The 19,935-nt window shown below is 46.7% G+C and overlaps 2 protein-coding genes across 5 annotated transcripts in view; one reads left to right on the top strand and one right to left on the bottom strand.

Annotated features, from left to right (window-relative positions):
- Positions 1-222: 222 nt before the first annotated feature.
- The window catches only part of LOC144585996 (uncharacterized), a 338,930-nt gene continuing 319,217 nt past the window's right edge, over positions 223-19,935 (bottom strand). Inside the window, exon 2 of the mRNA XM_078383443.1 lies at positions 223-5,653. Within this exon, the coding sequence (XP_078239569.1) occupies positions 234-3,497 (3,264 nt within the window). The 5' untranslated portion in view covers positions 3,498-5,653 and the 3' untranslated portion in view covers positions 223-233. The remainder of the gene's footprint in view (positions 5,654-19,935) is intronic.
- PRKAG3 (protein kinase AMP-activated non-catalytic subunit gamma 3) overlaps positions 7,257-19,935 on the top strand; it is a 29,356-nt gene continuing 16,677 nt past the window's right edge. Inside the window, exons 1-6 of one of the 4 annotated variants that reach the window (XM_078383446.1) lie at positions 7,284-7,597; positions 12,226-12,292; positions 14,329-14,368; positions 15,615-16,249; positions 17,531-17,612; positions 19,473-19,531. In XM_078383446.1, coding sequence (XP_078239572.1) covers positions 15,824-16,249; positions 17,531-17,612; positions 19,473-19,531 — 567 coding nt within the window. In that variant the 5' untranslated portion in view covers positions 7,284-7,597; positions 12,226-12,292; positions 14,329-14,368; positions 15,615-15,823. Of the gene's footprint in view, positions 7,598-12,225; positions 12,293-14,328; positions 14,369-15,614; positions 16,250-17,530; positions 17,613-19,472; positions 19,532-19,935 lie in introns of all 4 variants that reach the window. The other 3 variants (XR_013540661.1, XR_002300404.3, XM_020792087.3) reach the window with 3 other exon arrangements.

The raw sequence follows: 19,935 nt of genomic DNA, 5'->3' as shown, positions 1-19,935 counted from the left end.
CTAAGGTGCTTTTCACCAAAAAACAACCTGGACCCAAAACAAACAAAAACAGTCATATAATAACATACAATACCATACTTACTTATACTTACACTCTATTAGGCATTTAAACATTTACCATTAACAATACATCAAGTTACCTTTATTTATACAAACCAGGCATGTTTAATAAACAGACACATTTGACTTTTTGTCATCAAAATATATACATAGTCCATGTTCTTTCGCCGTCTTCATTCTTCGGGTCTTCTTGACAAGGCGTCAGCAACACAGTTCACTGACCCTCTGACCACCTTCACTTCAAAGTCATAGTCTTGCAGGTTTAAAGCCCACCTCATAAGTTTACTATTGTGGGTTTTCATTGTCCTTAACCATTGCAGTGGTGAATGGCCAGTACACAGAATAAAATGTCTTCCCCAGATGTAAGGCTTGGCCTTCTGGATCGCGTAGACTATGGCCAGGCACTCCTTTTCCACGGTTGCCAAATGTCTCTCACCTTTCTGGAGTTTCCTACTCAGGTAGGACACTGGATGCTGGTCACCATTCTCATCCTCCTGGCAAAGAACTGCTCCTACCCCGCTGTTAGACGCATCGGTGTAGATGATGAACTCCCGGTCGAAGTCTGGAGCACGCAGCACTGGATAGTTGATGAGCGCCTGCTTCAACCTCTGGAACGCCTCCTCACAGTCGCTGGTCCACGGGATGCGGTCATCAGCCTTCTTCCTCGTCAGATCGGTCAGCGGAGCCGCAATCTCGCTAAACCTCGGGATGAACTTTCTGTAGTAGTCCACCAACCCAAGAAATGATTTGACTTTTTTCTTGGTGTTGGGTCTAGGCCAATCACGAACTGCTTCTATCTTGGCCTCGAGGGGTTTTATCACTCCTCCCCCTACTATGTGACCCAAGTATTTTATTTCTGGGCTACCCAGCTGACACTTGCTCGCCTTTACTGTTAGCCCTGCTGCACTTAACCTCTGCAGCACTAACTCCAGGTGTTTCAGGTGATCTTCCCAGGTATTACTGAAGATCCCTATGTCGTCAATGTAGGCCACAGTAAAGTCACTGAGCCCTGCCAAGGTCTGGTCCATCAGCCTTTGGAATGTGGCTGGTGCATTTCTGAGACCAAAGCTCAGGACTCGAAACTCATAGAGACCAAAAGGGCTGCAAAAGGCGGTCTTTTCTTGATCCCTGGGATCAATTCTTAATTGCCAATATCCCTTTACCAGGTCCAATGATGAGATGAACCGACAACCCCCTATGGTTTCAATCAGGTTGTCTAGCCTGGGCATTGGGTAGGCATCAGGAGTGGTTACGCGGTTTAATTTCCTGTAATCTACACAAAACCTAATGCTCCCATCAGGCTTGTCCACTAGGACTATCGGAGAGGACCAAGGACTAGAAGAGGGGACGATTATGTTCTCCCTAAGCATCTCGTCCAGCTCCTTCCGCACCTTGTCCCTATAGGGTCCCGTTACTCGGTATGGGGATACTGCCTGCGGGGGTGCATCCCCTGTGTGGATCCGATGCATCACTCCCTTCACTATCCCCGGCTTGTTGGAAAACACCTGTTGATATTTAATGAGCAGCATTTTTAGTTCTTGCTGCTGGTCTTGGGTGAGTGCAGGACTGATCTTTACCTCCTCTGGGTTGTATTTTACTTCCCCTCTACCCTCCCAGAAGGGCAATTCAGCTTCCTCACTCTCAGCTGCTTTTATCGCAAATAAAACCCTCTGTTCCCCTCTGTAGTAGGGTTTTAGGGCATTCACATGAACCACCCTCCTTGCTTGGTTCTCCTCCTGCTCTATAAGGTAGTTCAGGTCTGACATCTTGGAAATGATCCTATATGGTCCTGCCCATTTGAGCTGCAGTTTGTTCTCTCTGCAGGGCCTAAGCCAAAGCACTTCCTCCCCTGGGTCAAAGTGCCTCTCTCTAGCTTTGTGGTCATACCATGTTTTCTGTCTGACCTTCTGAGCTTGCAGGTTTTCTGCTGCCAGCTCTAGGTTTCTCTTTAGGTCATTCATCAAGGTGTCTATGTATGTCACAACGTCTTGTGGGTCATCCTGGGTGATCTGCTCCCAATTTTGTTTGATCAGATCAAGGGGCCCTTTCACCCTTCTCCCAAATAAAAGTTCAAACGGACTGAACCCGGTACTGGCTTGTGGCACTGATCGATAAGCAAACAAAAGGGATTGCAGCTTCTGGTCCCAATTGTTTGGATTCTCTGCCAAGTAAGCCCTAATCATGCGCATTAGAGTCCCATTGAACTTCTCAGTTAACCCATTACTTTCAGGGTGATAGGCAGTGGTTTCCTTGTGCTTAATTCCACAGATTTGCCATAAGCGTTTCATGAGCTTCGATGTGAACGATGCGCCCAAATCTGTGATTATTTCTGAGGCAAATCCCATCCTGGACATATACCCCACCAAGGCATCTGCCACTGTGTTAGTTTCAATGTTAGTCAAGGGAATGGCTTCGGGGTACCTCGTGGCATGGTCCACCATGGTGAGAATGAACCTGTTCCCCCTCTTTGTGGCCTTGGGCAAAGGTCCCACAATATCCACCCCTATGCATTTGAACGGAGTGTCAATCACAGGCAAAGGGCACAACTTTGCTTTGGTCCTGTCGCGGCTATTCCCTTGCCTTTGACACACATCACATTGTTTACAGAACTCCCTGATCTGCTTCCCTATGTCAGGCCAGTAAAAATTCTGTGTGATTCTCTGCTGTGTTTTGTTCACCCCTAAGTGCGCAGCAAACATGTCAGAGTGCCCCCTTTGTAAGATCATGGGGCGATACTTTTCAGGTACCACTAGCTGACTTCGGATCCCATCTCCCCCTTTTGAGATATTCCTCAGGGTCTCTCTATACAAAATCCCCTTTTTCTCTAGAAATCTCACTGGGGTTTCAGGTGTTAGCTGGGCGTCAGTCACCTGTTCAAAACACTTTTGGAGAGTGGCGTCTGCCTTTTGCTCTTGGCCAAATCGGCTGTCTGTGGTTAAGGTTTCCACCACAGCTTCTGAACTCCCCTCTGCTTCCGTCTCTGGCTCATCATTACCCCCCTGAACTGTCCCCGTGGTGGCTTGTGAACGTGTAATCACTAGCACCCGTTTCACATGTTCAGCCAGGTCATTTCCCACGAGCACGGCTGCTGGCAGAGTCGATGAAATCGCTAGCCGCCAAACTCCCCTCCAGCCTTGAAAGTTCACAGGTACCTCCGCTACTGGCAGCGAGATCACCTGCCCCTCAATCCCTGCCACCTTCATGCTCTCATTTGGGATTATATATTCCCTAGGAATAATATCTGGATGGCACAGGGTCACCTGGGAACAAGTGTCCCTCAACCCCCGATACTGATGGTCAAGTATTCCTACGTCCACCCCTGCTGTTTCCAACAACTGAGAATCTGTTCTCACGAGCAAGCAGCGCTTGACCTCCACAAGAGGACCATTTTCCTCAGCCTGATCAGCAGATGTAACTGTTCCAGATTGAGTAGCCATGGCAACAGGCTCCCTCAGTGACAAGGAGCTTTGCTCTTTCTGGACACAGAACACAGCTTTTGGCTTGGTTCCACTCGAATCCTGAGGCACAATTCCTTTTAGCTGCTTTAATTTCTCACACTCTGAGATTAGATGGCCCTTTCCCTGACAGAAATAACATTTTCTGCTATATTTTGAGTCTTTCTCATCTTGTTTTGGTTTTCCCTCCAAAATCTGAGGTCTTGGTTACATGTCTGAGGGCTTCCCTTCACCATGGGCCCCTCCCCCTTGCTGGCTTTTCCCTGGTCCCTGAGAGTACTTGCTGTAGGTTTCTTTGGGTTTTCCTACAGATTTCTCCTCACCTAAGGGCTTCCTTATCTGGTAAATGAAATCTGCGATCTCGGCGGCTTCTGCCACAGATTTCGGTTTCCTTTCCCTCACCTGGAATTTCAGTTCCCCATGCAGGACTGAATAGAACTGTTCCAGCGCTATCAAGTCTTTGAGCTGCTGAAAGGTCTCTGTCCCCTCCTGAGATAGCCATTTCTCTAGCAGCCTCACCAATTGGGCCCCCACTTGGGTAAAAGTCTGCTCTGGTTTCTTGGTGATTGACCTGAATCTTTGCCTCAGCTGTTCCGCATTTATCCCATGTCTGGCAAACACCAGTTTTTTAAACTCTGCAAAATCTTTCATCAGTTCCTCTGGCATCTCTGAATAGACTTCGGCCAGGCTGCCACTGATTAAAGATCGCATAATGGTCATCTTCTCAGTTTCCCTCACTGAGAAGTCCACAAACGCTCTTTCCACTAAGGAAAAGAACACCTCAGGACAATCTCCCTTGTGGTACACAGGGAATTTCTTCAGGTCAGCTTTAGACAATTGGCCTCCCTCGGAATCCCTATTGTTATTATTGTTCTGGTTCATCATTTCCAATTTTCTTAACTCAAACGCCATCCTTTCTTTTTCCAGAGCAATTTTCTCTCTCTCTAATCTTTCCTCCTTTTCCATTCTCTCTCTCTCTAATTCGAAATGTCTCTGTTTCTCTCTTTCCCTTTCCTCCATTTCCCTCACCCTCAGTTCATGCTGTTGGGCTATGAGCAATTTTCTGAGTTCTGGGTTCTGTTCTCCCGTGCTGTCACCTTGCACTGAGCCAAATTCATCCTCAGAACCTTGGTCAACCTGGGGGTCTTTCACTTCACCCATTTCTGCCATTTGGCTTCGAGTCAAGGGCATAATCCCCCCCCCAGAACAGGCTGCTTTCAAAAGTCAAGCCTCAAAATAAAGCGACCACTTTTTTTTTCTTTTGCCTCAGAACCAGCTTTCTATAGATTACTGCTGTTCTTCAGCACTAACTTGCAACAGTTGCGAGCCAGAGTCTACCCCCCTCTGCTAGGCCTCTCAGCAGGCAGGCTAGATCACTGCTACTACATAGTTTTGCCTCAGCTTTTTTCCCGCCAAAACAGGCTGCCTCAGAGCTCCCTAATCTAGTCCCCAATCTGAGGTTACACGTTCTTCTACTAGCGCACCTCCCCGTGAGGTACACCTAGAAGATTACCTACGTGCTCTCAGATTGTCCCTGACTAGACCCCCCTTGCTCTGGGCACACTTGCCAAGGCTTTGCTGTACCACTGGACAACTGGACCAGTCGTATCCCACACGCTGGACACCAATCAATGTGACAAACCCAGACCTACTGGGATATGCCACAGTTTCACTAAGCTGCCACCAACCATTCCCTATAAGAAGTCACACAGACCAGGGATGGATTTTTAACAAATAAAGGAATAAGGTTTATTTAAACAACACACAGGGTAAATAAAATAATCAAGTGAATAAGATACAGTAACGTGGCTTAGTCTCAATCATACATACACACAGTTTGGTTCACACAGAACACTTAACTTGAAGCACAGACCCTGAACCTATCAGTTCTGGCTAACCATACAGACACCTGAACCTATCAGGTTGGTACTGACTGACACACAGTAGTACCCTGTCTGACACACAGACTCCCACTCAAGCTTCTTCTCTCAGCTTTTCCTTCAGCTTCTCCTCACAAGCTCCACATATATATACAGTACAGCCCCTCCTCCTGATGTCCCGCCTTCCACTCCCCATAGGATGGAACTTTCCCTCCAAACCCATGACAGACAGGTAACATCAGTGCTGTATGTAACAATCTGTATACCCGAAATCTCCAGACAACCTCTCCCAATCATATCATATACGGTATAGATCAGGGGTGTCCAACCTTTCACCTTCCCTGGGCCACATTAGATGAAAATTTGGTTTGGGCCGCACATAAATTTGGTTTGGGCCGCATGGGGGGGGGCAACCCTAGCCATCCTCCGCAGCCCCACTCCAAGCTCGCTTACCGGCAGCTGCGATCTCAGACAGCAGAGGCTGCCAGCTTCGACTCCAGTGGCTTTATGGGGCCGGGAGGGGGTCCAGCTATTGATGGGGATGGCACAATGCAGTTACACAGCCTCCTCTCCCCTCCCCTCCCACTCCTTCCTTCCTTCCCTCTCCCCCCCTCCTACCATTGTGATGTGCCCCAGCCTCATTCCGGCCACAAGCGCTGGCAGTGTAACTTGAAACTTTGGAATTTCTTTAAAAATAAAAAATGGCACTGGGCCGCATTATGAGCCAACCTGGGCCGCATGCGGCCCTTGGGCCACAGGTTGGACAAGCCTGGTATAGATGTTAAATAGCACAAAACACAAAACAGAACCCTGAAGGACACCACAGGCCAACAGCCAGGTCCTTTTGAAGAGGAGTCCCATAGCTTTGGAGTTCAATCCTCCAGGAAGGGCCAGGGCCATCATAAAACAGTGCCTAAAAGTCTCATCCCAAAATATCCTGAATGGTTGTATTGAAAGCCACTGAGAGGGCCAGCAGAACCAACAGGGACACAAAGTTCCCTACTGACCAAAGCAGACTCTGTTCCCTAATCAGGCCTGATGCCAGATTGAAATGGATCTAGATAGCCCTTTTCAAAGTTTGTGGCCACCATTCCCCTAGATCAAGGTGGACAGCAGCAGCTGTCCCATGAAACCCTCACTAGGAGTGGGCAAGAGGAATGCCTGTTAAATTTGCCTGAAGCCTGTCTCTGTTCCCTGGATGTTTTTTAGAACCACTTAATCTTGCAGTATGAGTAGTAGTGGTAGGCATCCTTCAGTCTCGAGAGACTATCGTAACGTGCTCTGAACAGAGGACTTGGAACAGCATCTAGTGTGGCTGAGGAAGCCAATTCAAGAGTGAAAATCCCTTCCACACTGAAGAAAAATACAATTTGTCCCATGTCCAGCTCCTTGATATTGCTGGTTTTGGGGCTGCCTCTGTGTCTCTTCAAATTTGGAGATGCCATGATGCACCGCCTGCCTCCAGGCTGAAGGCTGGGATGTCAAGATTTCCCATTCCTGTTGAGGTCCATTCCTCAACAGACGCAGTATGAGTGGAACCTTTATAATGCAACAGGTAAGGCTGCATGACTTTCTCATCAATGCTCCTAAGGGTAGCGCTGTCTTTGCCTGTTGAATGTCTGCCTAAAACACGCGGGGCAAGCTAGGGATTAGAGAGAGAAAGATGCCAGCAGTCCATTTAGTGTGGGACCTACCAATCCCAGTATTAGGAGGGCTGCACCATCATGCCTAAAGGCGAGTTATGGGTCAATGGCTCCGAATGGCGCTAGGGTCACTGTAATTCTAGCCGTTTGGCCACGGGTGAGCCAGGTGCTCCGGTGTGGCTTTTTTTCAGCTTCTGGACCCATCACTGTGGGTGATGGTAGAGGGTGGGGCCACGCGTTGCTTTGTGCCGGGAGTCCGTCCCCTCCCGCAGCAGGCCCTTCGCACGATGCTCCGGACGGTGGCGATGACCGAGGCGGCGGGCGGTGCCCCCTCCCGTCTATCCTCCCCTCCCTCCCTCCCTCCCTGCCGGCCCGGCCCGGCTCTCCTCTCCCTCCCAGCGGTGCGCGCGCGTGTCGGTGCCAGGCCCGCCGCCCCAGCCTGACACTCAAGCTCCTCGGACGGCCAGTCGCCCTAAATAGAAGCTGGCCCGGGCTCGGCATGGAGGGAGCGGAGAAGGCGGCGGCGGCGGCACCACCACCACCGGCCTTGCAGCAGCAGGTAAGGCCCTGGCGGGCGGTGGTCAGGAAGCCAGCGAAGGACCGGGAGGCCGGGCGAAACCCCCGGCCGAGGGAAGGGGTGGCGGCGGCAGGAAGGCCAAACGGACACCCGCCCGGCCCCGGGAGCGCGCGGGGGAACTTCCTGCTGCCCACCACAACACGCCGCCACTTCCTGCTCGTCGCCTGGAGAGCCAAAGCCGGCGGGGTTTCGGGAGAGGCAGCCTCGCCCAGCCGCCGCGCTCCAGCCCGAGACCGTGTTCCCGAGGCCACGGCGCAGCCCGGCGACACCGTTGTTGTCCTCAGGAGGAGAGCTCTCTGTGCAGGCGGGGAGTGCACAAGCTCTTTCTCCTTGTCGCCCACCCACCCCCTCCAGCCCCTTAGCTGTCATTTCATGAGTGCTTCGCCTCTAGGATTTCGCTTGTTAGCAATTCAGCCCTGGCTATCAGCCCGCGCGCGTCTCAATCTTTTCTTTCTGGCGCTCTTTTCTCCTCCGCATCCTCAACAAACGCCTCTTGCCGGTACAGTTGAGCTTACGTTTTGCAAGTCAGGCAGAAGCTGGGGGTCATTTTGATGGGATTGATAGGCGGGTAAGAGGTGCAGGATTGGGAGAAATTGAGCAGAGAAGTAAGGAGAGTGCTAGCTGAGAGATGGGAGGGGCGTAGTTCCAAAAAGTAACTTTTCCAAACTGCAAGGGAGCGATTGTAGGATTAAGAGTTCCAAGCAGGGAGAGCTGAGAACAGAAACCAAGACTACCCAAGTGCCTAATGCCACTAACGTCCGCTATGTAAGCGTTCTGACTCCACTTCCATCTTTCTAGACTACTAGGATTTATTATTTATTTTATTTAAAATGTTTTTACCCCTCCTTGCTCCTTGAAGAGGACCCAAGGCAGGTTAAAACAATGAAAGACAACACAGTACAGTATTTAAAAGTTGAAAACAGTGAGTATACAACAGTGGTTACCATCATTAAAAGATGATGTTTAAACATTATGAACAATGAATGTTGCATCAATTAACAGACAATATTAAGGCAGATCAAAAAGCATACAAAAATGTTAAAAACGTCACTCTGAGAAATGGAGAATATAAAAATGGAAAACATAAGTAGTCAAATCAGTAACACATAACAATCTGTCTAAAAATCACACACAGGTAGCTGATTACTCAAGGAAGGCTTTCCTGAAGAGAAAGGTCTTTGCTTGTGGAAGGACAGTAAAAATGGGGCCAGTCTGGCCTCCTGTGGGAGGGAGTTCCAAAGTCTGGGACCAACAACACAGAAAGCTCGCTTCTGTGTTCCCATCAGATGCATCTGTGAAGGTAGCAGGGCTGAGGGAAAGGCACCTCCTGAAGATCTTAACACTGGAGCTGGCTCATAATGGGAGACACAGTCTTTGAGATAGCTTGGACCCAGGCCATTTAGGGCTTTATAGGTTAAAACCAGCAGTTTGACTTGTTCCTGGTAAACTGACTGGCAGCCAGTGGAGCTGCTGTAACCGTGGGGTTATGTGATCCCTGTAACCAGCCCCAGTCAGCAATCTGGCTGCTGCATTTTGGACCTGCTGGAGTTTCCTGACACTTTCCATCAGCAGCCCCACATAAAGCATATTACAGTAATCCAGCCAGGAAGTAACTAGGGCGTGTGTCCCAGTGGCCAGATAAAATCTCTCAAGAAATAGACATAGCTGGCACACTAGTTTTAATTATCCAAATGCACTTCTGGCCACCACCGAGTCCTGGGCATCCAGGTTTAGGGATGAATCCAGGAGCACCCCCAAGCTGCCCACCTGTTTTTTTTCAATAGGAATAAAATCCCATCCAGTACCAGCTGCATCCCCATTCCGTGATCTGGCTTTTGGCTGACTAGGAGCATCTCTGTCTTATCTGGATTAAGTTTCAGTTTATTCACCATCATCCAGTCCATTACTGATACCAGGCACTGATCTGAAGTAGTTTCCTTGGATTTAGGTGGGAAGGCGAGGTAGAGTTGGTTGTCATCTGCATACTGGTGGCACCAAGCCTCAAAACTCTGGATAATCTCTCCCAGTGGTTTCATGTAGATGTTAAATAACACAGGAGATGGAACAGAGCCCTGAGGGAGTCCACAGGTCAGCAGCCAAGGTTTTGAACAGAAATCCTCCAGCACTACTTTCTGAGTTTTCCCCTCCTGGAAAGACTGGAACCACTGTAAAACAAGGCCCCCATGTCTCATTCCAGAGAGACAAGAGGATACTGTGCTTGATAGTATCAAAAGACACTGAGAGGTCCAGCAAAACCAATAGGGACGGAAATCCCCATATCCAGTTCCTATTGTAGATCATCTACCAAGGCCACCAAATCATGTGTCCCATAACCAGGCCTGAAGCCAGATTGTCTCATCCAGGAACCTCTGGAGCTGAGAGGCCACAACCTGCTCTAGAATGGGATATTAGATATTGGTCGGTAATTATTCAGTGTAGTGGAGTCCAAAGAGGGCTTTTTAAAACAATGGTCGTACTATTACCTCCTTTAAGCATGATCGGATCCTACTCTGTTGCAAGGTGTCATTCACCACTCCTCCTACCCAGTCAGCCAGTCCCTTTCTGGCAGCTTTTATGAGCCAGGAAGGGCAAGGATCCAGCAGGCATGTGGTAGCCCTCACCTCCCCAAGGGCCCCGACCACATCATTAGGCTGCAGAAACTGAAACACAGCCATTAACACTGGGGAAGCAGGGGACCCACTTTCCTTCACAGGACCTGAAACAATTACAGCATCCAATCAAAGCAGATCTGAGCAATTTTGTCTGCAAAGTGTTGTGCATATTTTTCACAGCAAACTACATTGTGGTCTGCATTATCTACCTGGGGGCTAGCATGTAGCAGGCCCCTAACCATTCGAAAAAGCTCCGCTGGACAATTTCATTGTAGATGCAATGGTAGCAAAAAAGAATGACTTCTTTGTCACTTCCACTGCCATGGAAAAGGCCTTCCAATGGGCACTAGGTCTTTTTTAAAATCAGATTCACTCTGAATTTTCCACTATCATTGCTCAAATCTATGCCTCACTCGTTTCATCTCCATTCAACTCCCTGGTGAACCAGGGAGCCAGTTTGGCTCTACTTTGAGGAAGGAGACATTTAGGAGCAATCAAGTTGATGGCTTTTGCCATTTCTGCACTCCAGAGAATGAGGATTCAACAGAGTCCCCTTTGAAGGTGACAGGAAATTCCCCAAGAGCAGCCACAAAACCATCTGGATCCATCAACCTTCTGGGGTGGATTTTCTTAATCTGACCCCACCCCCTGCAAAGGTTCTGAGTTCCAGTTAGTCCATCTTGCACCAAATAATGGTCTTTTTCATGACAATGGCATTACATCAAGTTCCTCTACACCCTGTTCACTGTCCTCTACACTAGTACAGAAGACCAGGTCTAAAGTGTGGCCTGCGACATGAGTGGGGGACAGATGCTATTTGGGACGGCCTCATGGTCATCATGGAGGACATGAAGTCCTGAGCCACTGGATAATCTGCCTCGGCATGGATGTTAAAGTCCCCCAGAATGACAAGCCAAGGGGACTCCAATAAGTGGGGTCTCGACTTAAGAACTTAATCCGTATTGGAAGGTGGTTCTCAAGTTGAAAAGTTCTTAAATCGAATCTGCATTTCCCATAGGAATGCATTGAAAACCATTTAATCTGTATCTGCTCTTTTCTGTCCATAGAAACTAATGGGAAGCTGCTATTCTGCCTTCTGCCACTAGAGGGGGATATTTTCTTTCTTTTCCCCCCTTAGGTTCAGGGAAGGCAGGGAACACTAAAGGCAGCACTTTAGAACTCTTTTTTTTTTAAAAAACGAAGCCAATTTTAAATAATGTTTTAAAGCATGTTGTGCTGATTTTTTCAGCACAAAGGCACTCAGGCAGGCTTTTTAGGTGCTGAGCAAGCCTCCGGAAGCCTGCTCAGAGCCAGCCGATCAGCTGTTAGGTGGGGAGAGGGGGGGGGGAAACCACAAAATGGCTGCCAGGCTCTTTCTGGGTGTCGGCTTTTAGCTCTTTCCTGCTCTTTTTCCTGTGGTTTGGGGGCTACCAAGGCCTGTTAAGTGACTTTATTTAACAGTACAGTATTTATTTTTAAGTTTCTGACCCTTTCCCCCCCCCCAGAAGCCTCTAAGGGGAGGGAGGGGGGACTTTTTTCCCTGATCCTAACTCGAGGGAAGTCCGCATGTCGAGTCCTTACTTTCCCTATAGGGCAGGTTCATAACTCGAATTGTTCGCAAGTCGGGTCGTTCGTAAGTCGAGACCCCACTCAGTGAGCTCTGGAAAAGAGGTTCTGCCAGGGGGGGAGGGGGGAGTACACCAGGAGAATACCTATCTTTTCCCAGTCTCCTACTTTCAGAAGCATGCATTCAAACTCAGGGAACTGGGGAATGTGACATCTAGTGAGAGGGATGGAATCATGATAGATCACTGCTACTCTGCCTCCCTGTCCTGCTGGTCTTGCCTGTTGTTGCACAGAGAAACCTGGTGGACAAAGCTGAGTGAGATTAACACCCCCAGCCTCATCCAACCATCATGCAAGATCAGGTCCTATATGTCTGTTATTTTCTCATTCACTGACATTTAATAGCTTTTAATAGCAGTATTTTCAACCCAGGCACCTCAACTGAAATTATGATGAAAGAGATCTTGCTCCCAAGATAGACCCAGTCATCTCTGCAAAGGTATCTTAATTTTAGTACAATGGCACATTGATGAATTCTGCATAAATTAATGCATCAGTGAAGCGTGCATGTATTTTCAAATAAGAAAAATTAAGAGCAGATGATGCAAGATTCTGAAATACAGCTCTATTAGAGAAAAAGCATTTAAGGAGGAAGAATATTTCCTCAGATGAGGCAGGTATGTTTTATAAAGAGTTGCACTAGCAACTGTGAATAATTTCTATTTTTGTTTTTTAAAATCTGCCTGTTTATACCTGGGGGCACCTCTTTTGAATTGATCAGAATATTTTATTTAGTGAACCCAGTTGACCAAACATTGCAGCCCTGGAGGAGCCAAGATCAGCTTAGCAACGGAATTCCATTCCTATGTGGTTCTTTTGCCATTTTTATGACTGTCATCTGCTGGATGACAAGGGACTCCCTTCATGCTGATGTTTATGATTGCCAGCTGGCTGGACGTCTTCTGTATCCTACCCATGGAGGCCGAGGCCCAACCTGACCCAAATAAGAATTCCTCAGTGCAAATGAGGTCTGAGTTATTCAGGGAGTGAGGAACTAGGTGAAAAAGAAGGGTGGCAAGATGGAAGGAGGTTCTTGGTGGTGAATACTGTGTTCTGGAACCTTTAGGTACATGTGCACCATGTTCATCTTTTGTTGTGGGGGTTATTTCCCAGGTGTATTGCTGTGTCTGACGGTGGTCTTCCCTTCTTTATGTTTCCTGCCATACCTGTGCATTGTGACTTGGGACACAGACTTTTATGTACCATCCCCGTCTGGCTGAGACATTGAAATAGCATCTTTTGGTGGGTGATACTTATGGTTCCCTCCACCCCTCTACTTATTTTGTCATTACTTTTTATTTATGTATATGCTGCCTTTCTCCCCACAGGGGGGCCTTGTTAGCATGGACTCTTTTCCATGCTAATACTGTGCTGCAGCCTCCCCAAACCTAGTGCCTTCCATCTGTGTCAGGCTACAGGCAAGCACTGGCTACAGCAAGAGCTGCTGTCTAAGACATCAGGAGGACTCCAGGCCAGGGATGGGTGATACAGTGCAGGGCTGGGAAACGTGTGAATTTTCAGGTGTTTTGGACTTCCATTTCCCCAAATTCCTAGCCATTATGATAAATTGTGAGACGATATGGGAGTCCAAAACATTTGACAGGCCAAAGATTCCTCGTCTCTGATGTATTGCACCTCATCAGATTTCAGGTTCCTTCTAGCTGCTACCTTTGAGTGCCACCTAGAGGAGTCCTAGGCAGCAGTTTTGGAGCTTAAAAAGGCTGGGAATGTCCTTTCCTTTAAAAAATAAATCTGTGAGGACGTTAGCTAAAATAAATCTGTCTGTGAGGACGTTAGCTAAATAACCCACTAACCCCGTGTAAAAAAAAATAAGCTGAATGGTTGATCTGTGCCAAATGTAAAACTCTGTTTCCCCCCAAATATTTTTAATGTTCCTCAGATCTGTGAACATAAACTATGACAACAGGAAGAAGAGAAACCAATGAGGCAGAGAAAGTGCAGGCCTGCAAGTTACTTACTTAAGGAAGACCTATTGAGGTCAATTTAAGTTGTTCATCATAATCAGTCAAAGTTCCATTTATTTCCATGCTTCTGCCCTAAGCCTGAGTAAACCTGGATTCAGCCGACAGTGCCAGAATGGCTTCTGCTGCCTGCAGAAAGCAGAAGAACCGTGGATTGAAGCAAACAAACCAGAACTCTGCAGTATTTCATAAGAACTGGATTCAGCACATTTTAAGACTGTGGGTTTTGGGAAGTGTCTTTCCACTAATGGCTTGAGGTTAAGTAAAAGCATCCCATCCCCAAATATTTTGGGTGGGGGCCACTCCCTGGCTCAGACCATGAGCTTTCTAGGAGTCAGAGAGTACCCTCTTGCCATGTTACTGTCTGAGTATCTGCTCCAGAGATGTAGTACTTACTTAATCTTTGGATGCTAAAAGCTGAGCTGTTTTGCACATTGAATGCAGGATACTGAAGGCCCTTGTTTAACACTGCCCATTTCTCTTCCACTTCCAGGCTCCACCACTGAGCAATTGTCTTCAGCCTCAGGAAGCAGGTGGGTAACAAATTGGCTTTGTCAGCTGTTGATGGAGTGATTGCTCTCAAGTACAGACTCCACTGCCTGCCAGCTATCTCACAGCTAATACAGTACTTGTGTCAGAGGGGAGATTTGGATACTAACTGCCTGCTTTGGGTTGTCCTCTAAACCTGCTTATCAAAAATAACATGACTTAGTACACACACAATTTAAGATCTTATATGGCCCTTTTATATTGATGCTGCCAGCTCCATTTAGCTAGTGTGGTGGTTTCAGCTGAATCAATTTTCCTTGTTATTCTAGCCCTGGGATCTCTTCACTGTACCCAAATGCATCCCGCCCCCTGCCAAACCTCAGCTCATCTTGTACTCCAGCCCAGGGGACTAGAATTCTGCCAGTACCTGTAGAACCCAATTTAGCACCATCTTATGCATTAAACCGATCACTGATACTAGATATGGAATACCCAGATTCAGAATTCAGACTTGCTTCCAAATTTTTTGAGTGGCATTGGGCAAGTTTGGGATCTTTCTAATCTCTGGGTTTTTTAAAATCTGTCACATGGGGATTATGGTGATCTACCTCACAGGTTTGTTGTGAGAGCACACAATAAAAACTGTAAAGCAATTCATGTGCCATGGAAATGGCACACACACTCCTCTTGGCTTGTTCTACTTTTTCACAGGGAGCAGGTAAACTCCCCTGCCCCCTCCAATATTGCCCCCTTAATTACAGTGTTGTACAGCAGGTGGCTCTGTAGATGTTGCTGGATTGTAGTTCCCATAGTCCATCACCACTGGTTATATGGACGGTGTGCACTTTGCCTCTTTGTGCTTTCAACAAAACAATGGCTAGTGGGGTTTGGAGTCCAACAGCATCTACAGAGCCACATGTTCTTCAGGAGACCTTCCAGAGAATTTCAGCTGAAATCAATGTGTGTGAGTACTGTGTTATTTTTCAAAATCAAATGACAAATGACTTAAGTCACCTTTAAACAATACATTTACTGGGTGTGTACTCTATAAACTAGGCAGGGTGGGCAGGCATTGGGCAAAGATCTGCAATAATTAATGTACTTTACTGCAATATTAGACTGGTTGTCTGTGCAGGCTGTGGGTGGTTCATTCTACCAAGTGAGCGCCTGCAGTTTGCAAGCACAGGCATGCACAGGCTTAGCGAGGATGTCATTTCAAAATTGCTTAAATGTTTCAACTACCAAGAAACTTGAGTGTTTGGATTTGCAATGCTTCCTCTTGTCCACTAGGCCCACTCCCGTCTCTGAATGTTAAGGAATCTCCTCCGGAAGCCAAGGTTGTCGTGCTGGAGGCCAAGGACCTGGTTTCAAAGGGCAAAAAGGGAGAAGTGAACGTGATCTCAGATGGCCGAACCAGGAATTGTGATCCTGAGGCTATTGTGCTGGATGCCAAGGCTGTATGTCAGGAGGGCAAAGTGACAGCTGCCGATGCCAGCGCTATGGAACTGGATGTTAAAACTGCAAAATCAGAGGCCAAAGAGTTGGACGGAGCCGAAGCTAATGGGATGTCACGGGCCTTGGCTACAGATTGCAAGCAAGGAAGGTCAGAGGATGATGCTATAATGCCAGAAACTGGGCATGAGGACAGGAATGCTCAAGCGACCACACCAAATGCTAGAGATCACCATGGCTGGGTTCTGGAGGCCAAACCAACTGCAGCGCCAGAGGCTACTAACCTCAAAGAGGGCAGCAAGGAAGGCGATGGAGACATTATTTCTCTCGATTATGAAATTCTTGGGTTTGGTCCTGATATTGACTTCCTGGGCCCTGATGCTGAGCTCTATATGCAGTTCATGCGGAGCCACCGTTGTTATGATGCCATTCCCACCAGCTCCAAACTTGTAGTATTTGAAACCACTTTACAGGTGAGGAGAATGGAAAGTTATTGTGGGTGAAGTGACAAGGGGTGTGTGTGTGTTTTACGGTCTGCATTTTATGATGGTTTTATGGTCTGCAATGGTTTGCAGGAGAGTTGCCTGTTTTGCCTCCAGGGGATGGCTCTGCGCTGTCCCTCTTTGTTGCGTGCAGCAAAAAAGCTGTACAACCAGAACAAAACAAGTCTTGGGTCGATTCTAAGCCTAGCCCGTGATTTCAGAGGCGAGCTTTTGTGGATTTTGCAACTGGTTTCCTCAGTCTGACTGCAGGTTTATATCCATAGCGTGTGCAGTTGTGCGGGTGGGGAAAAGTAAGAGGAACATGCAGGATGACTGTGGTTTTAGTAACACTGGAAAAGAACTTTGAAAGTGTTGATTATGTCGATATCATTGCAATAAGTCGTGTAAGCCTATGTAGGCTGATACACCACAGTGAGGCAGAGAGTTCTACTTTCAGGAAAAAGTTTGTTAGTAACAGAAGTATTTTAGTAAAAATGATTTGGCTTCCACCTTCCTCAGTTGCTCTGGGACAGGTGTGCTGTTTCCATGGTGACAGCTATAGAACCTGGCGGGCAAGGTATTCCACAGTGGATGTATGTTATCATGCATTGCTTTCTAAGTTCAGGCCATGAGGTGTTGAAGTAGCCAGTCTGTAACCCTATTTTTGAATGGGGTTGGTGTCTCTGTTACAAGTGAAGACAGGTCAGATCAGTCAGGGTGTCAAGAGTTAAGCTGTATGGACACCGGTGGTTCCATTGGTAGACATCTGATTCTTGCACATATTGCAGATGGCTTCCTGCTTGCCTGCATTCAGTGAGATAAATGACATTGCATCACCTGATACTCAGAAGGCAGTAGATGAATGGGAAGAGACTGAAATAGGACAACATGCAAAGCACCCTCCACTGCCAACTCTGTCCTACTAGCAATGATTGATAGTACCAAGTCTAGCAAATAGGGGTATTGTTCAGAAGCCAGTGGTGTAGAAGGAAAGTGTATTGGAGCCCCCCATTTCCTGTGTGCGGGGAAAGAGGGCTCTTGGCAATTATTTAGGAGTTGTAGATATGTGTGGGAAAGATTTCATTTTGACCACCTGTGCAACTTTGAATTTAGCCCAAAGTAATTATAGAGTCCAAGTAGAACACAATCTTGTGGGTTGCCCCCCCCCTTCCACTTGCTGTACTTGATGTGACAGTCCACTCACTCTGCAGCTGGACGGGCATGGTGAATAGCTGCTACTCTGGACCCACAGATTCTTTTTTCTGTTCCCAGATTAAGAAAGCTTTCTTTGCCATGGTGGCCAATGGTGTGCGAGCTGCACCTCTCTGGGACAGTAAGCAGCAGTGCTTTGTGGGTAAGTGGTGTAACTGTAGTGACTCAGGAAGGAATATGTAAGGGAGATGAAGCATTATTGGACACTGAGGAGATGAAGACCTTAGAAAAGTTGCTTTTTTGGACTACAACTCCCAGATTCACCCATCCAACCCAACCAGTGGGTGTGTTGAGTGCTAGATTGTCAAATCAGAAAGTCTGATGCTTGAACGTCTTTCCTAAGAGCCCTTTAGACATCTAGGAAAAATCAGAAGCCTGTGTTCTCACAGCTGGCATTTATCCCTGAAAGGGCTAATTGCAATATGAAACTAGATAACCATTTTTAATCATATCAAAATTCATCTGGGTATCAAGATAAAATGAACAGTTTCACTTTGGGAATGATTCAAGGCAACTTCAGCTTGTCTATTTCTACAAATTATTTTAATTTACATTGCTTCTATGCCTATAAATCCAAGAATTATTGAAATTATGTAATGGGGGGAAGAAGTTACAGGTACATTTCAATTATACAGAAATCAGTCCTACAAGTATAGAAAAGATGTAGGTGCAAATACTTAAATCATGTAAAAGACATCTAAAAATCCTTAGAGCTATGGGGAAAAAACTACTGTATAGGCACCAGTGCTTAAAAATATATGAAGATTAAACTAAAGTTGCAGGCAAATACTTCAGTCAAAATTTAATCCAAAATGCAGGAGCATAAAAGTATGATAGAAATATATTTTAAGAATAAAAAAGAACAGTGAGAATGTTTCAATTACACTCTAACAGTGCAGGCGCTTATGGCCTAAAAAGACACAACCAAGAAGCAGAGAATACATCTCTTAAAATAGCAAAGTTCTTAAAAATAAAAATACATGAAAGTAAAATACATTTATCAGCCATTTTGCATATTCTGAAACACCCGAGAATTACTTAACAGTGTTCTCACCCAGCCAAGCCAACCATGTGCCAGTTTGCATCTATGCAGAAGAATCCATGATTTCTTTGCTGCAGCCGCCTCTGCTGCTACATGCCTGCTGCTCTTTGATGTCTGGTAGCTTGATCCCCCCCTGGTGACCCAACTCCAGGAGGCAGTGGAAGACAGGAGGGCCTGGCGTGCTGTGGTCCATGGGGTCACGAAGAGTGTGTGGAGTATATGTGTCTCTTGCCTCCCTATATTTATATTTCTCTTAGTTGTTTACATTTCCCTTTTGCTAACCCAGGAAACCGCTGCAATATGGGCTGCTTCCATGGCAGGTTTTTTTGGACACAAACTGGAAGAGTACCAATTTACTATAACTGCATTTCAATACTCAAGGGTCTCTTTTCCTTTCCCATGGTTTTGATGTCTTATTTGTTTACTGGCTCAAGTGTCAGCTTGCTATGAAAGAGAATCTTTGCAAGGCAATGTTATTTTGCGCATACTAGATCTTGCGTTCTCTGTGATGGCCTGGATAGAGAGTTAGACTTTTAGCGGACAGCTGTTCAAACCTCATTTCGTTGAGCACATTTCTTTTTATACATCCCTTAATTATTTTAACATTTCAAACGCTGACAAAGTTCTAGGAGTTGTGATCCATAAAGTAACTTTCCCAACTTCTAGAAATATGGAAGTATGAATTCTGGCTGAAGGTGCTTATGAGGCTTCTGCCTATTTGGATTTTATATGGCAATGTCCAAGAAAGTCTGATTGAATGTGTGTATGATTTCTAAGAGTATTTTGCTAAGAAAAAGTCCAGCAATTTAGGCTGGCAACACAGGCCCCATAAACGGAAGCCTGCTCCATGTAAGTCCTTCGCATTGGTTGTTCCAGGTTTTCCAGTCCCCTATGTGTTGCATGTGTGCGCATGTGTGTGCTGTCTTCCTTTCTTCTCTTTTTTCCCCTCTCCCTCTGCAGGTATGCTGACCATTACCGACTTCATTAACATCCTACATCGCTACTACCGATCCCCTCTGGTGAGTTTCCAGGACCTCAGCCTCCTTCTCAGGCATAGAAACATCCAGTTTCCAGTATTTCCCTCTCAATAGGCAGAGTGATCTGGGGAGAAGGAAAGCAAGGGGTGGTTAGTATAGGTCGCAGGTGTGAGCCATTCCCATTCCAGGCTCCCAAGAGCCTGCCTGGCAAACCTGTCAGCTTTGAAGACCTGGGGCACAGGTATAGTGCTATCAAAGTATATTTTCACACAGTTGGGATGAGAATCTGATTCTTCAGAATCATCTGGTTGACATATTTGGAAATGAATTAAACATGTTATTAAAAACGTTAAGTATTTCTAAATATCCTGGAAGTTATGAGTTTTGGTTTCACACCATCTTTTCAAGAAATCTGTGGCATAGGCATCCTTCAGTCTCGAGAGACT

This window comes from Pogona vitticeps, chromosome 1 (assembly GCF_051106095.1).
Source record: "Pogona vitticeps strain Pit_001003342236 chromosome 1, PviZW2.1, whole genome shotgun sequence".
Classification (NCBI taxonomy): domain Eukaryota; kingdom Metazoa; phylum Chordata; class Lepidosauria; order Squamata; family Agamidae; genus Pogona; species Pogona vitticeps.
The sequence above is the reverse complement of the archived record's forward strand: the minus strand, read 5'-3'. Positions and strand labels throughout refer to the sequence as shown.